Below are 10,389 nucleotides of genomic sequence, written 5' to 3' on the forward strand. Positions count from 1 at the left end.
AGGGGAGTGCAGCCACCCAGAGCCATACCTGGGGTCCAAGAGAGTCTTTCAACATGTCCCCCTAGACGATGGGATAGTCCTGGGAATCAAAACCCCTCGTTTCCCAGCAAGCCCTGAGCTTTGCAAAGCGCCAGACTGGTTGCAAAGCAGGGTCTGGCCTGGTCAGAGATCCCCCCTTCCCTGCCCGTGGCTGAGAAGGTGGCACCCTCTCCCCTGAGTCAGCCATGAACTAACGCCCCAGCACAGTGCTAGGGGACACAGTGCTCCTGGAGGTGTTGCCTGTGAAGGTCCTGACCAATTGTGGTCACTGAAGGCCATAGGCTGAATTCCCCTCCCCACATCCCGTGGGCCGTGCCAGCTTCTGCCCAAGGAGCAGAGCCCTCATATGCACCCCAAAAATCAAACTGAGGCTATGCCAAGGGGCTGCCAGCCAGGCGGGCCCCTGAGACATCACAAGGGTGTCCTACTGAAAGCAGGAAGAGATGCGGGATGGTCATTGCCTTCTCTTCCGACAGGGGATGGCACTATGCCCTGGGGCGTGGCACTGCTGACTGGAAAAGGAGCCTCTTAGGGAGGGCTACATGCATTGGAGCGGCTGAGTGTGGGGATGGGCCAATGCTCAGGGACCGGCATCACCTTTGGTGTGAACGTGGCCTTCACTTCTGCTCCCCCGGTGCGGGGAGACGTGTGAGCAACCTGACCTGAGGGAGGGAGTCGGGGGGGCGTGACGGAGAGCGCATCCCTGTGTGTGTCTGTTCACGCCTGCGCATGCGTGCAGCTCTCTGCCGAGCACAACAGCCCCCTTTATGCCCGGAGCACGTCCTCCCCATTGGCTGCGTGCGGTGAAACGCTCGCTAATGGGCATTATGCTTGTTAAATGAGTGAGTGAATGTGCCAGACACAGGGCCCCATTCACGGCAACGCCACATTCCATGACCCCCGCCTCACCCCTCCTCCCAAATCCCCCCCACCCCTGGCATTTGTGTGCACCCACTGCCCTGCTGCCGGCCGGAGGTCTCTAGAGGCCACTGTAATATGTGCTGGGGGCAGCCCGATGGCTCCTAAAAATCTCATCTTGCCTGCTTGCATGAGGCCAAGGAGGGTCAAATAAACACGCCCCAGGTAACGGAGGAGCTGGGGAACTGGCATGGTCGGAGGCCATGCTGTCCCTTTAAGGCAGTGGTCTCCAAACTTTTTAACTTGCATCCCGCTTACCCCTGTCTGTGCCCTCCCCCTGCCCCCAGAGGCAGGGCCAGGAGCGAGGCCATGGCTCTGCAAGGGGGGGAGCGGATAGGGGTAGGCGGGCCGACGCTGGGGCCCTAGCTGGAGGCGGGGGCAGGAACAGAGCTTTCACCGGGGGCTGAGGCCAGCAGCTGGTACCCCAGGTGCAGGGCCTGCAGCCACGGCCAGGAGCAGAGCTCCAGGAGCGGGGTCGGCAGCCGGATCCCCAGGCACGGGGCTGGCAGCCGCAGCTGGGAGCAGAGCCCCGGGAGCGGGGTCAGCAGCCAGGACCCCAAGCACAGGGCTGGGGCCAGGAGTGGAGCTGGGTGGCATTCCCTCTTCGCCCTCTATGGGGGCTGGCCTGGGCCCCAGCCACCCCCCCCAAAACATTCCTCTTTGCCTTGCTAGGGCGGCGCGCCCCACAGATTGGGGACTTCCACTTTAAGGCCTGTCAGTTATTGAGAAAACTAGACACCTGGCCTGCTCCACACCAGAGTGACCTGTGGAGTCGGGAGGTGGCTGCCTGGAGTTATGGCTGGGAGAGGATGCCCCTGTGACCTCAGAGGAGACTGGGGATGCATAGATGCCTAGGCCCTGAGGGACCCCTGTGACGGGGATGGGAGGACCCTCAGCACCTTGTCTCTGAGCAGTTTCATTTGCAAGCACCACTTCTGCAGTTGCCTCTAAGCCAGCAACTCACAGATCTACCCCACCCGCCCGGACCCATCTCTCTGTCCAAACTGAAATCTCGGCCTGCCTCTCCAACATCTCCTCATGGACGTCCAGCCAGTAGCTCAAGCTCCACACGGCTAAAACAAAGTTCCTAATCTTTGGGGGTGGGGGTCTGTCGGTGCGAGCACAGCGGGGGTCAGCCCTATGGAACGGGGGGAGCAATCACTGGGACAGGTGGCAGGCCTTCTCCACAGACTCACACAGGCTCCTAGTGCCACGCCCGGCACTCCAGCCCAATGCACATAAAGCTGAGAGCTGATCTCCCGGCAGTGCCAGCCTCACCCATCCAGGAGGCTGGAGCCCCTCTCCCCTGCAAGCTTCACCCTGGCCACCCCTGGAAGCTGCGTCCAAGCCCCTGATTCATGGCTGGCTTCTGCGCTGGAACTGGAAAATCCTGCTGCATGGGCAGCGTGCGTAAACCAGACTGCCCCTGTCTGCCTCCTAGAGACAAGGAGGAGCCGCTCCCCCAGAATGAGAGCAGGTGGGAAGTGGGCGAATAGTAGCAGAGGCCAGGCCAAGGGCACCACACAACAGCGGTGCAGCCTCCAGCCCAAAGCAGGATGACATCCGGTACGCACAATGATGGAGACACCAACGGCTGGGCAAGATGGCGGAGAATCCCCCCAGTTGGGGCTGCGTCCTGCCACCAGCCTCCCTCCCACTGAGATAACTGGAACATTAACTAAGCCAGGCCTGCAGGCCTGGGACCAGACCGTGCGCAGCCGGCAAGGTGATGTGGGGAGAGGGAAAATGTGATGGGGGGGTACGGGGGCAGGGAGCTAGTTAACAAACAGCCATCAGCATACACCAGAGATATCAGTGTGGAAATGGGTCTGATGCCAAAATGGGGCCCACTCCAAGAGAGAGACTGCCAGCGGCAGAGGGCAGAATGCAGGGCCGGTCTGCACTGCATAGCTCCAAAACCACAGGGGTGTTAACAGCCATTATCAGGAGAACAAAGGGCCTGGGGCTGAGCAAGGAAAAGCAGAGCAAACCCAAAGCTCCCCCCAGAGCACAAGAGGCTGGCAGAGTCACGGCACGCAAGCATGGGATGCAGAGAAGCTGCCCCCCTCTGGCACACAATGGCAGACCCCAGGGTCGAGAGGGAGGGACGTTTCCAGGAGGATTTGTGGAGACCAGGAGCTGGAGGCAAAGGATGGCCAGTGCCCTGTTCAGACAGCCTGGACCAATCTGCGGGGAACCCCTACCGCTCTGTGCAGTCTGAAGGGTGCTGCAGAATATTGCACGGCACCGGAGGGGAGGGGGGACTCGCATGCCTCTGCCTACTCCTGGATGGAATCAGGTGTCGCTCACATAACGGGTGATCCTTCAGCTCAAAGACTCATGCTTCTGAAATGAAAGCATCTGAATTCTGTCCCCCAAAACCTCCGAGCAAATTCCTGCTTGGACAGCTTCGGCCCAAGGCTTGGTGCATCTTTCCCATTAATACACAGCCCTTGGCCACCTGCCCACTTTGTCCGCCCAGGATCTGGAAGGTGAGAGGCCCAGCCCCATGACTTGGGATTTTGTGTTTACTTCCGGTGAGCTCCCGCAATATGCAGCTTTGCCTCCTCTGTGAGGAAGCGCTCAAGCTGCAGACACATTAGTGTGCAGATCAAAGGCAGCCCGTGGCCTCTGGGGTCCCAAAACTTGGGCACCTAAGAACCAACAGAGCTTGACCCAGGCAAAGTGCAGACTGGAAACTCAGCAGATCTGGCAATGCCCCTCTCTCCTGAGCACCTCCTGCTAGTCCAGCCCTGTGTTCCACGCCTCCTCCTACAATCTGCTGATGCATCTCAAAGCCAGCCCATAGCTACCCCTGCTCCTCCAGTCTAGGGCTCACTCCCTGCAGCCCTTTCCACTGTTTCAGGCCTGGGATCCTCCCCCCTCAACACACAGCTGCTCTGCCAATGCACCTCAGGCCTGATCAGCGCCCCCTCCTCACACACAGGATTACGGTGGAACACAGGAAATGCCCGACCAGTGGTCTTCTCAGTCTAGTCTCTTGCCCCTGGCAGCAGCTGCAACATGATGCTTTGGAGCAGCCTCTCATAATGTCCCATGCTAACTGGGCAAGACTGCCCATTGGAGGGGTGATTCCTTCTTGTCCGCTATGGTGAACAGCTGACACCCTTACTATTGATCAGACCTGGACCCAGCACCCAGGAAGAGGGCATTGCTCTGAGCAATGGTCCTTGCCTTGGGCAGCGTGGCCAGGCTGCTCCCGCCCAGAGAGAGAATAAGGACCCAGAGCAGGCAGAGGTCCCGCGGGGCGGGAGGGTGGTAGAGAGCTGCTTTTCTAAGTGTGCGCCTGGTTGCAGCATTAATCCAGAGCACCATCCACAGCACTGACTCTTTGCCCCAGCTGGGTTCTGGAGAGCACTGACCCATCACTGTACTTGGGTCCCTTGGTGCTGTACTGACCTGCTGCCACACCTGGACCCTCAGCAGGAGCCCTGACCAGGGTGCCCAATGCCCACAGCACCACTCTGTAAACCCACCGGGCCCTGCAGGATTCTGGGACTGGCCCTAAGAGGAACGTTTCTTTGCATCAAGGATTTTTGCTGATTTCAGCCCAAGCTTCCCACGTGGGGGCTTGGTGGCTGTGACCTTCAGGACTCCTGCCCAAATACACCCCAAAACCCAGAGGGAAAGCAGCAGCTCCTCCAAAGAGACCACACCTAACATTCAAGTCTGCTACACTGGGCTGCCAGGACTTCACGAACCCCATCAGCCTCCTCCAGCACATAGGTCATTAACCCGGCAGGAAACACACTGATCCTCAACCCCACTCCAGCTCCCAAACGTGCCCCACCGTCTCCTCCACGCTCAGGAGAGGCAATAACAGAAACACACAGCAAGGGGGCCGGAGAAACCAGCTACGATAACATCCTCCATCCCCCAGAGGCAGCAGGGGAAGGGGCAGCCTGCAGGGACCTGCACTGAAAGCCCGCGGGGACCTGCACTGACAGCCCAGGGCCTGCAGGGGTCTCCATCCCAGACATTTGGGGGGGGGGGGTTGGGTGGCAAAGCCCTTGCCGGGTGGGGGGGCACTCAGGCAAACTGGCGTGCCCGCTCTCCAAACGTCAGGACTCCTGGGTTCTTTCCCCAGCTCTACAGCAGACTTGCTGTGTGACCTTGGGGAAGTACGTGCCTCAGTTTCCCCAGCTGGAGGCAATGGTATGGCGCCCCCTTGGCAGTGATGTGAGAGCTCAGGCTGGAATGCCCTAGCTATAGTAAGCTTTGAAAGCACAGACCTGGGGTAGGTCCCTCCAAGGTGCTCTCCAGGGCTCCGCAAAGTGCTGCATGCCCTGGGGGGTGAGCGCTGTATGTCAGACCATGAGCCACACCCCAGAGACACTGTCCCAGCGACTGAGCCACAAGCTGGCCCAGCCTCGGGCTCCCACACAGGGACTGTAGGTTTTGCTTTCAAACAGAGCATCACACAGTCTCAGCTCAGCACCGGAGCCAACCCTGAGTCCAATGAAACCCCCTCCCACTTCCTGACTGCTCCGATCTGAGGGCGAGGGGAGGTCAAGCAGGGGGTAACTAGAGGGGGGGGATATGAGGTGTGGAGAACCACTGGGGTTCCTAGGCTCCAGCAGGGGTGGGACACTGGTGCCCTGAAGAGGCATGCTGCTGCGATTGGCCTGCATCTCCCTGCTCGCAGACCAGTCACGGATCTGCTGAAAGGATGGACGGAAGACAATAGGGAGACATTTGGAACCGTGGGCTCCAATTGGTTGTCATTGTCCCCCAGGCTCTACGGGCCAGTGCGTATCTGGGAGGTCACCAGGTCCAGGGTCCTCGGTATGAATTCGCAGCATCTCTGGAGCAGACAACCACTGCAAACAGCTTTGTCATGTGGCGGGGACTTAGCCGAGGATGCCGAACCCACCCCATGGACTGGCAGTCACTGCCAGACTGCTCTCCCCTCCCCCCGGCCCCTCCCAGCAAGAGGCAAGTGAGTCAGGTAGGGCCTGGCAGCCAACAGCCAGGATACTCTAAGGGAATCTATGGCAGGGCAGCACATAAACAGACACGCTCCCGCAGTGCAGTGCTGCGGGGCACTACCCAGCGTGGGCCTGTAGGATGCAGTGCACCAGGACAGCTAGTGAAATGGGACCCTATCCCAGCCTGGCCATGCAAACCCCTGGTGGTGCAGTAAGCACAGAGACACTTACCTTGTACCTAATGGCCAGTAACTCGGTGGCTTCTTGCTCCTTCCTCAGATCCTCTATCATCTTCTCCTTCTCCTCCAGCAGCTTCTGCTTCTCCTCGCTCACCAGGCTGTGGTCATCTTGAATGGCCGCCTTTTCCTCTTCCAGCCTCTCCTTCTGCTCCTTCAAGTAATTCTCCATGTTCTTCTCCAGGCCATCATCATTGTCCTCCTCCCCTTCGGCCTCTGTATTGCCCTCTCCATCCACCACCTTCTTCCTTCGGCTGTTTCTCCTCCTCTTCTTGCTCAGCATCCCTCGCTTCTCCAGCTGGGCTTTCAGCCGTATGATCTCCTCCTGAAACTCCCGCAGCAGGGTGTCCTTCGGGTCCTCGTTGACCCTCGGCTTATTCTTGATGTTCTTCGCCCTGTTGGCAAACCTGAGCGTGGACAAGCTCTCCTCGTAGCTGTGAGAGGCTGGGCCTAGGGTGGCCACCATGATGGTCTTAGCATTGCCACCCAAGGAGTCCTGCAGGAGGCGGGTCAGCTTGGAGTCTCTGTAGGGGATGTGAGTGCTTTTGCCATCGACCAAGGCAGAGATGACATTGCCCAGAGCTGAGAGGGAGAGGTTAATCTTGGAAGCCTCCTTAGGCCTCTCCCCTGGCCCCCCCATTTTGCTCTGGCGCTCACTGCCAGCCAAGTCCACCAGATTGAGCTTGCCCACCCGGATGTGGTCCTCTCCATCCAGGCCGGTCTCGCTGCACTCCACTGTGATCACAAAGATGGCGTGGGAGCGGGAGCTGTATTCATTCATGTTGGTGCTGGCCACCGATCGGGTCTGGTTGCCCAGGTTCATGACATGCTCGATCTCCTTGACGTTCTTCGTCACGAACGAAGAGAGGTCTTTGATGTAAACTCCCGTCTCAGGGTTCTCCTTCAGCTCCAGCTTCTTGTTCTGGTCCTTCGCCAGGAGATCTCGGATCTCCTCTTGGTAGATCTCCAGGTAGGAGGCCCTCACCAGGTACTGCTGGTTCTGGGACCGGGAGATGTGGGTGAAGACATGCTCAAAGGAATTGGGGACGATCCCTCTCTTCTCTGAGTCCGTCCAGGCCCCTTGCATAGTGTAGGTCTTCCCGGTGCCCGTCTGGCCGTAGGCGAAGATGGTCCCGTTGAACCCTTGCAGGACAGAGTCTATCAGGGGCCTGACCGTCTCGTCGTACAGGTCCGCCTGCTTGGAGCTGGCGTCGTACACGGCGTCGAACGTGAAGGTCTTCGCCAGCTCCCCGGGGGCGGCCTTGGGGTTCCGGAGGGTCACTTGCCCCAGTTTCACGTCCATCTCCAAGATCCTCTCGTACCCGGCCGCCTCCTCCTTCCTGCTCATGGGGCGGCATCGGGCCACCACCTTCAAGGCCTCGCTGGTCTTGGGTCTGCTGGCCATCGCGAGCCCCCCCCCCGCGATCAGAGCCGGCCCCTCGCCGCTCTGGGGTCAGTGGGCTGGGGCGGCTTTGTGGGTGTCCCCCCCCGGGCGGGGGACGCGGCGGCGGCGGCGGCGGGCACTTGCCCCGGCGTCTCCCCCGTCTCCCCGCAGCGGGGCTGTCACTCGGCGCCGGCCCCCGGCAGCGCCGCAGCCCCCGCAAGGCGGCTCATGCCGGGGCCGCCCCGCGGGCCGGGGACGGCGGAGGGGCCGCAGGCGGAGACCCGGGGCGACTCAAGCCGCAGCTCCGCCGCCGCCTCGCTGGCGGGAGGGGCCGGGCAGCCGGGCGGGCAGCGGCGCGGGCGGGCTGGGGCTCGGGCTGGGGCTCGGGGGCCGGGAACGCCTCGCCCGCCCCTGCGCCGGCGGCTCATTCATTGCAGCGCAGCCGCTGCGTGTGCGCGGCCAGGGCAGGGGGGCGGCGGCGGCGGGGGGGGCGCCGGGCCGCTGATTTGCTGGCGGCGAGAGGCAGCCGCCCCCCCGCCTGCTGGGAGCTGTAGTCCTGCCGCGGTGGCTGGCTGCTGGCCCGCCCGTGCAGGGGGCCCGGGGGCCCGTCGGGGCTGGAAGCATCCGGCTCCTGGAGGGAGGCGGCGGGCGCGGGGCCGGGGGGGTCTCACTGGGGCAAACGCGGCTGGTTTCAGTGGTGGCGGCCGCTGGGAGTGGGAGCCGCTCGGGGGTCACACCCGGGGATCGTTCCCTTGGAAGGGGGCCAGCGGGGCAGACAGACCGTGTCCTGGGCCAAGGGGAGGCATCACCTGGGGCTGCCCGACCTGCCATTTGCACCGTGCTGCCGTCCCCAGGCCCCGTGCCTGGCCGCGAGGGCGGGGAGCTCACGACTCCCCGGTCCAGGGGCATCCTCTGAGCGCGCCTCATTCACACCGGGCACAAAGTGCAAATTGGTGGGACGGGGGGGCCCGAACTGGGGAGAGAGGGACGGGACAGGCGCCAGGACTCCGCTCAAGGGTCCTGCGGGCCACTGAGCCTCTTCCACTGAAGACTTTGCAAAGACACTGGAGGTGAGGGCGCAGAGGCGGTGCCAGGACCATGAGGGTGAGCAGCAGAGCTGTGGGAACGCTGGCAAGGGGCCCCCTGCCCAGCACCAATCCCGCGGAAATCTCTGCGGCCGGGTTAGGTGGTGTGGAGCTGTTCACAGATCCCCCAGGGCAAGAGCCCTGCTTTATTCTGTGCCCAGTTACCTGCCAACTGGCCGTGCATAACCATAAGTGCCTCCCCCCAGATGCTCTGTCTGGGAAGCTCAGCCCTTAAAGGCACAGGTCCTAATATCACAGGTAGTGGCTGCAAACGGGCCCATCCGAGTGCACTCCCAAGCTCTGGGATCATCCCACCACTCACACCGACCCCTGAGCACCGTGGGGTGTAGTGAAGGGCAAATGGAGGGGTTCAGGGGCCCCCTGCTGATCAGATGTTCACCTCGGCAGGTGAGGAATTGAATTAAAAGACTCTAGCCAAAGATAGGGGGACAGGAGTGTAGTACTGATTTATTTATGTAGATTATTGCTGGGGTTTCCCAAATTGATGCTGGTTTCCCTTTTCCCCAGGCTTTAGACCCACAGTTGGTGCATGGGGACAGGGAAGCATAGCCGGGGAAGGGCACCCAGGGATGGTGTTTTGTTTCCCCAGAAATTTGCGGGGGCCTTGTGCTGTTTTCGGGATGGCCCAGCCCAGCCCGAGCAGGCGGTGTTTGTTAGCCCTCGACTCTTGAACCCAGCCCTTGCTGCTGTGACAGTGTCTGTAAGAAGGGTTACATCAGAGCGGCCAGGCTGGGTCAGACCAAAGGTCCATCGAGCCCTGTGTCCTGTCTTCCCACGGTGGCCCGTGCCATGTGCCCCCAGCGCCGACTTTTCAAACTGCCAGAGGGTGCTCAACCCTTGGCTCTGCCCCAGGCCCTGGCTCCGCTCCGCTGCTTCCCCCAAGGCCCCACCTCCGCCCCGCCTCTTGCTGCCCAGTTCCGCCCCCTTTCCCCCCCCCCAGCACGCTGCATCCCTGCTCCTCCCACCTCCCTCCCAGCCTCCCTGCACCCCGTGAAACAGCTGTTTGTGGCGGGCAGGAGGGAGTGGGGAGGCGCTGAAATGCCGGGCCACCGGCGGGCAGGAGGCACCGGGGGGTAGGCAGGAGCTGATGGGGGGCTGCCCAGGGCCTGTGCCAGGTGCCCCAGAGGGAATGAACAGAACAGGGAATCGTCAAGTGATCCATCCCCTGTCGCCCATTCCCAGCTTCCGGCAAACAGAGGCTAGGGACACCATCCCTGCCCAGCCTGGCTAATAGCCACTGATGGACCTGTCCTCCATGAATTTGTCTAGTTCTTGTCTGAACCCTGTTCTAGTCTTGGAATGCCCCTGCAGCCACTACCTGTGATATTAGGAACTGTGCCTTTAAGGGCTGAGCTTCCCTGCTCCTCACCCCAGCTCAGGGGGGAGCCCTCTTTGTCTGCCTTCTCCCTGCCCCTCCAGACGAGCCAGCCCATGGAATGCAGCCAGTAGCGGAAGGGGGCCATCCAGCAACCCAACCCTCTGCTGCTGGTCTCTCCCACCGCTCCTCCATGGAGTCGTGTCCCTCCAGCCTTGCACCAAGGCCTTGCTGGTCTGGGTGCCACCAGCATTGATGGCACATGCCACAAGGTACAATTGTCCAATGGTGACTTATCCCCCACTAGGCCCATGTACCCTGCTATGCAGATCTCCACACAGCAGCTGGCCAGGTGATCAGAGCATGTTTACGGGCAGGTGCATGGGCTCTCTGAGCGGCTTTGCTGTTCGTTAGTTACCAGCTTTGGGTAAGGTGGAGATCG

At 61.3% G+C, this 10,389-nt stretch overlaps 1 protein-coding gene across 2 annotated transcripts in view; it reads right to left on the bottom strand.

Moving 5' to 3' along the window:
• KIF3C (kinesin family member 3C) overlaps nucleotides 1-7,713 on the bottom strand; it is a 65,983-nt gene extending 58,270 nt beyond the window's left edge. The window contains exon 1 of one of the 2 annotated variants that reach the window (XM_048846065.2): nucleotides 6,138-7,713. In XM_048846065.2, the coding sequence (XP_048702022.1) occupies nucleotides 6,138-7,547 (1,410 nt within the window). In that variant the 5' untranslated portion in view covers nucleotides 7,548-7,713. The remainder of the gene's footprint in view (nucleotides 1-6,137) is intronic. The other variant, XM_048846063.2, reaches the window with a different exon arrangement.
• Nucleotides 7,714-10,389: the final 2,676 nt, after the last annotated feature.

Source organism: Caretta caretta, chromosome 3, assembly GCF_965140235.1.
Source record: "Caretta caretta isolate rCarCar2 chromosome 3, rCarCar1.hap1, whole genome shotgun sequence".
Taxonomy (NCBI): Eukaryota; Metazoa; Chordata; order Testudines; family Cheloniidae; genus Caretta; species Caretta caretta.